This window comes from Rutidosis leptorrhynchoides, chromosome 6, assembly GCF_046630445.1.
Source record: "Rutidosis leptorrhynchoides isolate AG116_Rl617_1_P2 chromosome 6, CSIRO_AGI_Rlap_v1, whole genome shotgun sequence".
In the NCBI taxonomy this organism is placed as follows: Eukaryota; Viridiplantae; Streptophyta; class Magnoliopsida; order Asterales; family Asteraceae; genus Rutidosis; species Rutidosis leptorrhynchoides.
This window is the reverse complement of record NC_092338.1, coordinates 30,660,641-30,676,036: the sequence shown is the minus strand read 5'-3', so window position 1 is coordinate 30,676,036 and position 15,396 is coordinate 30,660,641. Positions and strand designations below refer to the sequence as shown.

Here is a 15,396-nt window from a genome sequence, read left to right as displayed (position 1 = left end):
AAATATTAATTGCAGATTCAAAAGCAATTCGATATCTAAATGAAAAGTTATTGATTTTTCGTTAGCTTTCCAAAAACATGTATATCATATACCTTTACCAGTAATATATGTATTTAATTCGTGATTCATAATAAACTGTTTAATGACAAAATTTAGCATACAAGCATGCATAAATATATATACTCGAGCACTAGACATGGATACACAATTAATATACAAAAGATAAGATATGAATGCTCACGTATCAATATTGTGATTCAATATTGTAGGAAAGAACGTAGACGCATCAGAGATGATAAACACTAGGTCTGACTTGCAAACAATACCCATGAACGTTACCCATAATCTCCATAGCTATAACCCATAGTTTCCTTAGCTCTATCCCACTCGAAAAACTATTTTGAAAGTGACATGCTCATGACCTCGTCGTAGTATTTTATGTATAATACTAATTAATAATAATACTACTAATAATATTAAGATTAATAATAATATTAATCTTAATAATAATAATAATAATAATAATAATAATAATAATAATAATAATAATAATTAATAATAATAATAATAATAATAATAATAATTATTATTATTATTATTATTATTATTATTATTATTATTATTATTATTATTATTATTATTATTATTATTATTATTATTATTATTATTATTATAAATATAATAGAGAGATTGAGACGAGAGATATAAGTAAATAAAACTGGTACCAGACTTCGCGTTTTATAGCATCTGGCCTGAAAAAGTACCCCATGCGATCGCATGGGATTTGTGCTTCAAGACCATGCGATCGCATGGCACCCTGGGACAGCTCACAATTGTTTAACTTCTAGTTTGTCGACATATTTTTATATTATATATAATATATTTAATTTATATAATTAATTATATATTATATTAAATTCACGTGCATAGTTGACTTGTAATTTTTGTTCCGATAAGTCATACGTCGTCACTCGACTTATGTCCCGGTTCCGGTTTTTCGAGTGTCCCTTCGTACGCTGAGAAAACTTGTAATTTACATTTTGGGACACGTACCTTTGTCAAAATATAGCCTTAAATTATCCCTAAATTATATCACTCAAAGTGTATCTTAAACTTTCGAGTGTTTTGATCATTTACTTCTATAAATCATCGTCTCGTAGTATATACATATACATTTTCATTTTGAAATAGTGTTTTAATGTAGCAAAGTTACTGTAGCAAAGGTTTTTACTGTAGCAAATAGTGATTTTCGAAAACACTGTAGCTTTTCGGGTACTGTAGCAATTCGAAAATACCGTAGCAAATTAGTGTTTTACTGGTTCATCTTAAACGTTTTAGTTAACTTATCTAAGTATCAATCGAATCAATAATCGAATGTTACTATCGTTTACTAAATAACTTGAAATCATATATATATATATATATATATATATATATATATATATATATATATATATATATATATATATATATATATGCACATTAAGTTATATATATATTGTTCGTGAATCTTCGAGAACAGTCAAAGAAAAATTGATTACATGAATATAGTTCCAAAACTTTGAGACTCAATATTACAGACTTTGCTTATCGTGTCGAAAACTTTAAATCATTTAAAGATAAAGTTTAAATTTGGTCAGAAATTTTCGGGTCATCACAATGACCAATCAACATATTTAACATAGCAAGCATTTTCAACGGGGTGGACAACACCTTGGACAGAATAAGAAGGATCAACGGAATATAAACAGAAAAATCAACTGACAATTTAAATTAAAAGCAGAATACACAATTAGAACGATTAGTGCCACAGATTACGTGACGTGTCAACGTGATTGTATTATTTTAAACAACCAGTAACATTTAGGCAGCAGGCATGTTTAAAAAATAGTAATGCTAAGCAGTTAGTGTTTTATGTGAGGGGATTGGACGCTAAAGATATACAAATTGGTCAAATACACTTTATGTAGCCTGAATTTGGTCGACTCTATAATCGGGACATAAGGGTGTTCAAAGAATATAATTATTAATACATGGTTGGTTAATTGGATATAAACAGGCAATGAGTAAAATGAATGCAGTGGTATTACAGAATGCAGAATAGGGAATAAAAAGCAAACCTACGAATTCGGAGTTGATTTAGTTTAGAACGCCAGCATAGGGAGATGTTTGTACAGTGTGAGGCTTGAATAACACGCCCACCTGAGAAATAGTATGTATGTTAGGGCAGTCGGGGAAAATGTTTTTGAATTAAAGATTTAACAGAAGCAGTTAACATAATTGGGAAAATGGAGTCAGGCGATACCTCTAGATATTTTGGTTAAGCTTGTGGAAGGTTTCCTTGTAAACGACGTCTCTTGTGTGGTTATGAAGTCGTCCTTGAGTATCACCAACCATGACTATTTTTAGACCGTTAGGGTTAGTGACTCTTGATAGTGCGACGTATAGCTGTCCGTGGATGAAAACTGGTTTCGGCAAGTAGAGGCCGACGTAGTCTAGCGATTGGCCCTGGCTCTTGTTAATTGTCATGGCGTAGCATGGCCTAACTAGAAATTGAATGCGCTGCATAACAAAAGGCCATTTTGTTTGGGCGGAAGTTAGCACAATTCTGTGTATGATGACCATGTTACCTACATGTGAACCGGTAATGATCCGAGCTTGAATAACGAATTTTTGAAAGTCTGTTATGATTAGACAGGTCCCGTTACACATGCCAGCACTGGGGTATAAATTTCGTAGCAGCATTATTGGTTGACCTATCTTGAGTTTTAGCTTGTGAGGAGGTACCCCGGGAAAATTTAGTTTATTTAAATATTCGACCGGGTATGATTGGTGTTGATCAATTGCATCGGTTGAGCCCTTGCATATTTCATCCGAGCTTTTGTATATCATAGTTTGTCCCTGCAGCTTCTTAAACATATGTTTGTTTATCTGGTCTGCGTCATCGTTCCGGGGCGTTAAAATTGCTCTCTCACTCAAGTAGTCTTCATTTTTATGCCTTTGAAGAAAATCAGGGAAAATGGTATCTACGATCGCATCAATTGGAGGTTTATCTGATTTAACTATGAATTCGTTTGGGATCTCGATCCCTGTTGGTTCCTCTTTTCCATCTTTACAAACAGCCGAGACCTTACTGTCTCCAATATCTAGCACCCATTTATTGAACTGCTGTTTTCGAGGGTCAACTTGACCATCTGCTATAAATTCGTTGACCCGCATAATACGGGAGAGGGTGTGGAGCTGACAGCTTTGCCATAAATCAGATCGGTTTATGCAGGCTTGTACAATTTCCTGTCTTTTTCCTGTTGGTATAATGGGCAATATTTGTCTGAAATCACCACCAAGTAAAATAGGGATTCCCCCAAAGAGCTTGCTTCTGTTCGCCTCATTTTTAGCACCCAAAATATCTTTTAACGTTTTGTCTAAAGCCTCAAATGCAAACCTCTGAGTCATGGGAGCTTCGTCCCATATGATTAACCTAACTTGCTGCATCAGTTCTGCAAGATGCGTTTTCTGTTTTATTCTGCACGTGCTGTTTTCCATAAGCTCAAGAGGGATGACAAATCTACTGTGGGCAGTCCGGCCTCCCAGTAAAAGTAGTGAAGTGATGCCTGCATATACAGATTGTTAATGTTTTCCATCTCGTCCAAAAATGCAGTCGGCGTATGTACCGTTAATGATGGTGAAGTGTTTAATCTAATAAAAGTATTATTTTTTAATATATAAGTAATACTTTTTTTAGTTTTCCATGTATAATGAATTTTGAAGTGGAAAGAGGTCTGATGTAGTAAACTAACAAAAATGAAGAATATTAGAGGGTAAACGATACTTATGTTGGGTATTTTTTTTACTAACGCAACTAAATGTAAGGTAAAAGTAATAGAGTAATATAACCTCATTATGTTAGTCACATAAAGAGGTTTATCTAATAAATTGGTAGAAATGAAGAGAAGTGATAAATCATATTTGTGATTTATAATATAACTTATTTGAGTTTAAAAGAAAATTACCTGAAGATGCAACGGAAAGTGCTATCAGTTTCTCGGACCTTAACTTTGTAAGAATGGTCTTGTATACAAAAGCTTTCCCGGAACCTCCGGGACCATATAGGAAAAAAAGGCCGCCTGCTTGTTGAGTTACAGCTGAAATGACTTGATTATAAATCTTAAGTTGTTCCGGGTTGAGGGAGACGTACAGGTTCTGATGTTCATTCCTCAATTCTGCGAGATTGTAGTTCAACTCTTCGCGAATAAGATGGTTTTCGAGCTGTGTCAGGAGGCCAGGGTCAGGTTGGGGTAGATCCGGGAAATCGCTTAATGATTTACCATTTTTTTTCAAGATGCCTTGAATTTCCAACAAACAATAGTTTCTAAGCTGCGACTCACTTAGGATCAAATCAGAGAATTGTAAAGTTTGTGTTTTTTTGTAGAGGATATCTTCGGCCAAAGTCTCCCAATTCAGTTCCTACAGGGTCAGTGGTTTAGTCACATTGCAAAAAAGTAAAATTGTGACAAACAAATCCCGGAGCTGTGCACCAGATGTTGTTGTCCACTCTCTATCATCATTGATCAACCCATATGTGAAACATGCATCTTTAAATGTGGGATGCAAAGTTCCGTCGCCTGTACGTATTTTTTTCATACGTTTGGGGGCCCTTTACTTTATTTAACAACAACCTGAGATAATAACATTCGCCTGATGCTGGTTGTGAGTAGAAGATGCGTCCAATGCAGCTTATCTATTTTCGACGTGTCCATGTTCTCGCGTCTTGATTCCAAACATAATTTTTAGGGATTTTTGCATAAGTCGGGTTTCGGGCAGAGGGGTCTCATTTGTTAAGCTCAAACCACTCGGTGAACATGGTTTCTTTGATACTCCCCCTATGCAACAGTGCAGGGAGGTTCTATGAATCACGTAATGTGATTGTATGGTGATTCGGTAGATGATACGATAGCTTTATGACCGATGGTTTGGAGAAGTGAATGTCAAATGAAAACATTCTCCAAACAGCCTCACACGGCGATAGATACCGACAGTCCAAATAATTCTTGATTTCATCGACTTCACTAGCCAATTCTGTCGTGGATCCATTAACCGAGCCTAGGTTTTCTTGAATCACTATAGTTGCTCGATCAGGGCCTTTGTTTAAGTATTTAAATAAGTACTTTATGGCCCGAGATCGATTACACCATTCTACATTGATATGTGAACTGTATTTGAGAAGGAGATATCTATTATAAGGTACAACAAAACTGTTGTCAAGTGTGCCCTTCCCTTTACTGACTTTTATTCCAGTATTTCGCCGTCGATAGTGTGCATATCCATCTTCATCTATGGTTGTTTTTGCGTTGTAGGGTTTTGGAAAATGTTTAGAGCACTTTTTATCGATAATGCAAGGTGCATCTAGGATATTCCCTCCGCATGGACCATGTAGCATGTATTCTGTAACAGCTTTATAGGCAGCTGGATCTTGTGTTTTGGATGGGATTTCAGCGGAGATGATATCATCGATGTCTTACGGGGTCTTACATTTAAAGTCAGCTGTAAGCCAAATTAACATATGTACATGAGGCAATCCGCGCTTTTGAAATTCAATTATATAGATGCCTGCAAAATAATGCGAAAAATGGTTACTTTCATTTTGTGAAATGCAACCGCTGTGTTGTAACGGGTTTCAAACAGTTGACTACTCACGTGATGGATGGATATAAAAAATTATGGTGGGTGCAGAACCTGTGAAATGTCCCGTTCTTATTGATTAAAAACGTTCCATATTAATTGATTTCGTTGCGAGGTTTTGACCTCTATATGAGACGTTTTTCAAAGACTGCATTCATTTTAAAACAAACCATAACCTTTATTTCATCAATAAAGGTTTAAAAAGCTTTACGTAGATTATCAAATAATGATAATCTAAAATATCATGTCTACACACGACCATTACATAATGGTTTACAATACAAATATGTTACAACAAAATAAGTTTCTTGAATGCAGTTTTTACACAATATCATACAAGCATGGACTCCAAATCTCGTCCTTATTTAAGTATGCGACAGCGGAAGCTCTTAATAATCACCTGAGAATAAACATGCTTAAAACGTCAACAAAAATGTTGGTGAGTTATAGGTTTAGCCTATATATATCAAATCATAATAATAGACCACAAGATTTCATATTTCAATACACATCCCATACATAGAGATAAAAATCATTCATATGGTGAACACCTGGTAACCGACAATAACAAGATGCATATATAAGAATATCCCCATCATTCCGGGACACCCTTCGGATATGATATAAATTTCGAAGTACTAAAGCATCCGGTACTTTGGATGGGGTTTGTTAGGCCCAATAGATCTATCTTTAGGATTCGCGTCAATTAGGGTGTCTGTTCCCTAATTCTTAGATTACCAGACTTAATAAAAAGGGGCATATTCGATTTCGATAATTCAACCATAGAATGTAGTTTCACGTACTTGTGTCTATTTTGTAAATCATTTATAAAACCTGCATGTATTCTCATCCCAAAAATATTAGATTTTAAAAGTGGGACTATAACTCACTTTCACAGATTTTTACTTCGTCGGGAAGTAAGACTTGGCCACTGGTTGATTCACGAACCTATAACAATATATACATATATATTAAAGTATGTTCAAAATATATTTACAACACTTTTAATATATTTTGATGTTTTAAGTTTATTAAGTCAGCTGTCCTCGTTAGTAACCTACAACTAGTTGTCCACAGTTAGATGTACAGAAATAAATCGATAAATATTATCTTGAATCAATCCACGACCCAGTGTATACGTATCTCAGTATTGATCACAACTCAAACTATATATATTTTGGAATCAACCTCAACCCTGTATAGCTAACTCCAACATTCACATATAGAGTGTCTATGGTTGTTCCGAAATATATATAGATGTGTCGACATGATAGGTCGAAACATTGTATACGTGTCTATGGTATCTCAAGATTACATAATATATAATACAAGTTGATTAAGTTATGGTTGGAATAGATTTGTTACCAATTCTCACGTAGCTAAAATGAGAAAAATTATCCAATCTTGTTTTACCCATAACTTCTTCATTTTAAATCCGTTTTGAGTGAATCAAATTGCTATGGTTTCATATTGAACTCTATTTTATGAATCTAAACAAAAAAAGTATAGGTTTCTAGTCGGAAAAATAAGTTACAAGTCGTTTTTGTAAAGGTAGTCATTTCAGTCGAAAGAACGACGTCTAGATGACCATTTTAGAAAACAAACTTCCACTTTGAGTTTAACCATAATTTTTGGATATAGTTTCATGTTCATAATAAAAATCATTTTCTCAGAATAACAACTTTTAAATCAAAGTTTATCATAGTTTTTAATTAACTAACCCAAAACAGCCCGCGGTGTTACTACGACGGCGTAAATCCGGTTTTACGGTGTTTTTCGTGTTTCCAGGTTTTAAATCATTAAGTTAGCATATCATATAGATATAGAACATGTGTTTAGTTGATTTTAAAAGTCAAGTTAGAAGGATTAACTTTTGTTTGCGAACAAGTTTAGAATTAACTAAACTATGTTCTAGTGATTACAAGTTTAAACCTTCGAATAAGATAGCTTTATATGTATGAATCGAATGATGTTATGAACATCATTACTACCTTAAGTTCCTTGGATGAACCTACTGGAAAAGAGAAAAATGGATCTAGCTTCAATGGATCCTTGGATGGCTCAAAGTTCTTGAAGCAAAATCATGACACGAAAACAAGTTCAAGTAAGATCATCACTTGAAATAAGATTGTTATAGTTATAGAAATTGAACCAAAGTTTGAATATGATTATTACCTTGTATTAGAATGATAACCTACTGTAAGAAACAAAGATTTCTTGAGGTTGGATGATCACCTTACAAGATTGGAAGTGAGCTAGCAAACTTGAAAGTATTCTTGATTTTATGAAACTAGAACTTTTGGAATTTATGAAGAACACTTAGAACTTGAAGATAGAACTTGAGAGAGTTCAATTAGATGAAGAAAATTGAAGAATGAAAGTGTTTGTAGGTGTTTTTGGTCGTTGGTGTATGGATTGGATATAAAGGATATGTAATTTTGTTTTCATGTAAATAAGTCATGAATGATTACTCATATTTTTGTAATCTTATGAGATATTTCATGCTAGTTGCCAAATGATGGTTCCCACATGTGTTAGGTGACTCACATGGGCTGCTAAGAGCTGATCATTGGAGTGTATATACCAATAGTACATACATCTAAAAGCTGTGTATTGTACGAGTACGAATACGGGTGCATACGAGTAGAATTGTTGATGAAACTGAACGAGAATGTAATTGTAAGCATTTTTGTTAAGTAGAAGTATTTTGATAAGTTTATTGAAGTCTTTCAAAAGTGTATAAATACATATTAAAACACTACATGTATATACATTTTAACTGAGTCGTTAAGTCATCGTTAGTCGTTACATGTAAGTGTTGTTTTGAAACCTTTAGGTTAACGATCTTGTTAAATGTTGTTAACCCAATGTTTATAATATCAAAAGAGATTTTAAATTATTATATTATCATGATATTATGATGTACGAATATCTCTTAATATGATATATATACATTAAATGTCGTTACAACGATAAACGTTACATATATGTCTTGTTTCAAAATCATTAAGTTAGTAGTCTTGTTTTTACATATGTAGTTCATTGTTAATATAATTAATGATATGTTTACTTATCATAATATCATGTTAACTATATATATAACCATATATATGTCATCATATAGTTTTTTTACAAGTTTTAACGTTCGTGAATCACCGGTCAACTTGGGTGGTCAATTGTCTATATGAAACCTATTTCAATTAATCAAGTCTTAACAAGTTTGATTGCTTAACATGTTGGAAACATTTAATCATGTAAACATCAATCTCAATTAATATATATAAACATGGAAAAGTTCGGGTCACTACAGTACCTACCCGTTAAATAAATTTCGTCCCGAAATTTTAAGCTGTTGAAGGTGTTGACGAATCTTCTGGAAATAGATGCGGGTATTTCTTCTTCATCTGATCTTCACGCTCCCAGGTGAACTCGGGTCCTCTACGAGCATTCCATCGAACCTTAACAATTGGTATCTTGTTTTGCTTAAGTCTTTTAACCTCACGATCCATTATTTCGACGGGTTCTTCGATGAATTGGAGTTTTTCGTTGATTTGGATTTCATCTAACGGAATAGTGAGATCTTCTTTAGCAAAACATTTCTTCAAATTCGAGACGTGGAAAGTGTTATGTACAGCCGCGAGTTGTTGAGGTAACTCAAGTCGGTAAGCTACTGGTCCGACACGATCAATAATCTTGAATGGTCCAATATACCTTGGATTTAATTTCCCTCGTTTACCAAATCGAACAACGCCTTTCCAAGGTGAAACTTTAAGCATGACCATCTCTCCAATTTCAAATTCTATATCTTTTCTTTTAATGTCAGCGTAGCTCTTTTGTCGACTTTGGGCGGTTTTCAACCGTTGTTGAATTTGGATGATCTTCTCGGTAGTTTCTTGTATAATCTCCGGACCCGTAATCTGTCTATCCCCCACCTCACTCCAACAAATCGGAGACCTGCACTTTCTACCATAAAGTGCTTCAAACGGCGCCATCTCAATGCTTGAATGGTAGCTGTTGTTGTAGGAAAATTCTGCTAACGGTAGATGTCGATCCCAACTGTTTCCGAAATCAATAACACATGCTCGTAGCATGTCTTCAAGCGTTTGTATCGTCCTTTCGCTCTGCCCATCAGTTTGTGGATGATAGGCAGTACTCATGTCTAGACGAGTTCCTAATGCTAGCTGTAATGTCTGCCAGAATCTTGAAATAAATCTGCCATCCCTATCAGAGATAATAGAGATTGGTATTCCATGTCTGGAGACGACTTCCTTCAAATACAGTCGTGCTAACTTCTCCATCTTGTCATCTTCTCTTATTGGTAGGAAGTGTGCTGATTTGGTGAGACGATCAACTATTACCCAAATAGTATCAAAACCACTTGCAGTCCTTGGCAATTTAGTGATGAAATCCATGGTAATGTTTTCCCATTTCCATTCCGGGATTTCGGGTTGTTGAAGTAGACCTGATGGTTTCTGATGCTCAGCTTTGACCTTAGAACACGTCAAACATTCTCCTACGTATTTAGCAACATCGGCTTTCATACCCGGCCACCAAAAATGTTTCTTGAGATCCTTGTACATCTTCCCCGTTCCAGGATGTATTGAGTATCTGGTTTTATGAGCTTCTCTAAGTACCATTTCTCTCATATCTCCAAATTTTGGTACCCAAATCCTTTCAGCCCTATACCGGGTTCCGTCTTCCCGAATATTAAGATGCTTCTCCGATCCTTTGGATATTTCATCCTTTAAATTTCCCTCTTTTAAAACTCCTTGTTGCGCCTCCTTTATTTGAGTAGTAATGTTATTATGAATCATTATATTCATAGATTTTACTCGAATGGGTTCTCTATCCTTCCTGCTCAAGGCATCGGCTACCACATTTGCCTTCCCCGGGTGGTAACGAATCTCAAAATCGTAATCATTCAATAATTCAATCCATCTACGCTGCCTCATATTCAGTTGTTTCTGATTAAATATGTGTTGAAGACTTTTGTGGTCGGTATATATAATACTTTTGACCCCATATAAGTAGTGCCTCCAAGTCTTTAATGCAAAAACAACCGCGCCTAATTCCAAATCATGCGTCGTATAATTTTGTTCGTGAATCTTCAATTGTCTAGACGCATAAGCAATCACCTTCGTTCGTTGCATTAATACACAACCGAGACCTTGCTTTGATGCGTCACAATAAATCACAAAATCATCATTCCCTTCAGGCAATGACAATATAGGTGCCGTAGTTAGCTTTTTCTTCAATAACTGAAACGCTTTCTCTTGTTCATCATTCCATTCAAATTTCTTCCCTTTATGCGTTAATGCAGTCAAGGGTTTTGCTATTCTGGAAAAGTCTTGGATGAACCTTCTGTAGTAACCAGCTAGTCCTAAAAACTGGCGTATGTGTTTCGGAGTTTTCGGGGTTTCCCACTTTTCAACAGTTTCTATCTTTGCCGGATCCACCTTAATACCTTCTTTGTTCACTATGTGACCGAGGAATTGAACTTCTTCCAACCAAAATGCACACTTTGAAAACTTAGCGTACAATTCTTCCTTCCTCAATACTTCTAACACCTTTCTCAAATGTTCACCGTGTTCTTGGTCATTCTTTGAGTAAATAAGTATGTCATCAATGAAAACAATGACAAACTTGTCAAGGTATGGTCCACACACTCGGTTCATAAGGTCCATGAACACAGCTGGTGCATTAGTTAAACCAAACGGCATGACCATAAACTCGTAATGACCGTAACGTGTTCTGAAAGCAGTCTTTGGAATATCATCTTCTTTCACCCGCATTTGATGATACCCGGAACGTAAGTCAATCTTTGAATAAACAGACGAGCCTTGTAGTTGATCAAATAAGTCGTCGATTCTCGGTAGTGGGTAGCGGTTCTTGATGGTAAGTTTGTTCAACTCTCAGTAGTCGATACACAACCTGAATGTACCATCTTTCTTCTTGACAAACAAAACAGGAGCTCCCCACGGTGATGTGCTTGGTCGAATGAAACCACGCTCTAAAAGTTCTTGTAATTGGCTTTGCAGTTCTTTCATCTCGCTGGGTGCGAGTCTGTAAGGAGCACGAGCTATTGGTGCAGCTCCTGGTACAAGATCTATTTGAAATTCAACGGATCGATGTGGGGGTAATCCCGGTAATTCTTTCGGAAATACATCGGGAAATTCTTTTGCAATGGGAACATCATTGATGCTCTTTTCTTCAGTTTGTACTTTCTCGACGTGTGCTAGAACAGCATAGCAACCTTTTCTTATTAGTTTTTGTGCCTTCAAATTACTAATAAGATGTAGCTTCGTGTTGCCCTTTTCTCCGTACACCATTAAGGGTTTTCCTTTTTCTCGTATAATGCGAATTGCATTTTTGTAACAAACGATCTCCGCTTTCACTTCTTTCAACCAGTCCATACCGATTATCACATCAAAACTCCCTAACTCTACTGGTATCAAATCAATCTTAAATGTTTCGCTAACCAGTTTAATTTCTCGATTCCGACATATATTATCTGCTGAAATTAATTTACCATTTGCTAATTCGAGTAAAAATTTACTATCCAAAGGCGTCAATGGACAACTTAATTTAGCACAAAAATCTCTACTCATATAGCTTCTATCCGCACCCGAATCAAATAAAACGTAAGCAGATTTATTGTCAATAAGAAACGTACCCGTAACAAGCTCCGGGTCTTCCTGTGCCTCTACCGCATTAATATTGAAAACTCTTCCACGGCCTTGTCCATTCGTGTTCTCCTGGTTCGGGCAATTTCTAATAATGTGGCCTGGTTTTCCACATTTATAACAAACTACATTGGCATAACTTGCTCCGACACTACTTGCTCCGCCATTACTCGTTCCGACACCATTTGTTCCTTTCGTTCTATTAACCCCTGGTCCGTAGACCTCACACTTCGCCGCGCTATGACCATTTCTTTTACACTTGTTGCAAAATTTGGTGCAGAACCCCGAGTGATTCTTTTCACACCTTTGGCATAGTTGCTTCTGATTGTTGTTGTTGTTGTTGCGGTTATTATTGTTGTTGGGATGATTGTTGTAGTTGCTGTTGTTGTTGTTGTTGTTGTTGTTGTTGGGCCGTTTGTTGTAGTTGCGATTGATGTTGCGATTGTTGGGATAATTGTTGCGATTATTGTTGTAATTGCTGTTGTTGTTGTATTGGTGATTCTTATCACCGTTTTCCTCCCACTTTCTTTTGACTTGCTTCACATTGGCCTCTTCAGCAGTCTGTTCTTTAATTCTTTCTTCAATCTGGTTCACTAGTTTGTGAGCCATTCTACATGCCTGTTGTATGGAGGCGGGCTCGTGTGAACTTATATCTTCTTGGATTCTTTCCGGTAATCCTTTCACAAACGCGTCGATCTTCTCTTCCTCATCTTCGAATGCTCCCGGACACAATAGGCACAATTCTGTGAATCGTCTTTCGTACGTGGTAATATCAAATCCTTGGGTTCGTAACCCTCTAAGTTCTGTCTTGAGCTTATTGACCTCGGTTCTGGGACGGTACTTCTCGTTCATCAAGTGCTTGAATGCTGACCACGGTAGTGCGTACGCATCATCTTGTCCCACTTGCTCTAGATAGGTATTCCACCATGTTAACGCAGAACCTGTGAAGGTATGCGTAGCGTACTTCACTTTGTCCTCTTCAGTACACTTACTTATGGCAAACACCGATTCAACCTTCTCGGTCCACCGTTTCAATCCGATCGGTCCTTCGGTTCCATCAAATTCCAAAGGTTTGCAGGCAGTGAATTCTTTGTAGGTGCATCCTACACGATTTCCTGTACTGCTAGATCCAAGGTTATTGTTGGTATGTAGCGCAGCCTGTACTGCGGCTATGTTTGAAGCTAGAAAAGTACGGAATTCCTCTTCATTCATATTCACGGTGTGTCGAGTAGTCGGTGCCATTTCCTTCAAAATAGTTAAATGGAACAAGTTAATCATACAGAATATTAAGAGTAGTTAATAGTATTTCGTAGCATAATATGAACTCATTTATAAAAGCTTTTTCTTCATATTAGCGTTTTATAAGTTTAAATTCGGGTAGTACCTACCCGTTAAGTTCATACTTAGTAGCTAATATACAATTCAACTACTACAATTCTATATGAAAAACTGATTATAATAATATTTCGCGTTCAAACTGTTATACAATATTTTACAAACTTACAATACCGCTTATTTTACATAAAGCATGAAATATAGCACACAATAACTTTGATACAAGATAGTTGTGAAGACAATTCTAGCTAGTACACAAGTCGTTCAGCAAAGGCAATAAAGACACGTAATTCATACGTCCAGAAACAAGTCATGCATTCTGGTTTTACTAGGACTACTTCCCATCCTTGGTCTTGTGCAACATAACCGTTATGGCCGTTGATAAGACAGCGTGTTGTAACGTCATCAAAGGGACGAGGGTTACGTAATGTCCAACAGTCCCGTAATAATCTAAAAACCTCATTTCTTACCCCAATTACCGACTCCGTCACTTGTGGAAACGTTTTGTTTAATAGTTGTAGCCCGATGTTCTTGTTCTCACTTTGGTGAGAAGCGAACATTACTAATCCGTAAGCATAACATGCTTCTTTATGTTGCATGTTAGCCGCTTTTTCTAAATCACGAAGTCCAATATTCGGATATATTGAGTCAAAATAATTTCTTAACCCGTTGCGTAAAATAGCATTTGGGTTCCCCGCAATATATGCGTCAAAGTAAACACATCGTAACTTATGGGTTTCCCAATGTGATATCCCCCATCTTTCAAACGAAAGTCTCTTATAAACCAAGACATTCTTGGAACGTTCTTCGAATGTCTTACAAACTGATCTCGCCTTAAATAGTTGTGCCGAAGAATTCTGGCCGACTCTAGACAAGATTTCATCAATCATGTCTCCGGGTAGGTCTCTTAAAATATTGGGTTGTCTATCCATTTTGTGTTTTTAAACTGTAAAATAGACAAGAGTTAGATTCATAAAAAAAATACTTATTAATACAAGCAATTTTTACATATATCATAAAGCATAAGAACACTATATTCCATATATTACACCACACGAATACAACTATCTTATTCCGACTCGCTCGTTTCTTCTTCTTCGGTTTTGGTTCGTTTTGCCAAGTTTCTAGGGATATATGATGTTCCCCTAATACGAGTCGTCGTTGTCCACATTGGTTTAGAAAAACCTGGTGGTTTAGAGGTTCCCGGGTCATTGTTACAACTTAAGGACTTCGGGGGTTGACGATACATATAAAGTTCATCGGGGTTGGAATTAGATTTCTCTATTTTTATGCCCTTTCCCTTATTATTTTCTTTTGCCTTTTTAAATTCAGTTGGGGTAATTTCTATAACATCATCGGAATTCTCGTCGGAATCCGATTCATCGGAGAATTGGTAATCCTCCCAATATTTTGCTTCCTTGGCGGAAACACCATTGACCATAATTAACTTTGGTCGGTTGGTTGAGGATTTTCTTTTACTTAACCGTTTTATTATTTCCCCCACCGGTTCTATTTCTTCATCCGGTTCCGATTCTTCTTCCGGTTCCGATTCTTCTTCCGGTTCCGACTCTTCTTCCGGTTCCTCTTCGGGAACTTGTGAATCAGTCCACAAATCATTCCAATTTACATTTGACTCTTCATTATTATTAGGTGAGTCAATGGGACTTGTTCTAGAGGTAGACATCTATCACATAATATC

At 36.1% G+C, this 15,396-nt stretch overlaps 1 protein-coding gene across 1 annotated transcript; it reads right to left on the bottom strand.

Annotated features, from left to right (window-relative positions):
• Positions 1–2,307: 2,307 nt before the first annotated feature.
• Positions 2,308–5,437, bottom strand: LOC139853525 (uncharacterized). The gene is made up of 3 exons (XM_071842916.1): positions 4,964–5,437; positions 4,011–4,464; positions 2,308–3,611 (listed from the first exon to the last, which is right to left on the bottom strand). The coding sequence occupies exons 1-3, from the start codon at positions 5,435–5,437 to the stop codon at positions 2,308–2,310; spliced, it is 2,232 nt and encodes a 743-aa protein (XP_071699017.1).
• Between the last annotated feature and the right edge of the window lie 9,959 nt (positions 5,438–15,396).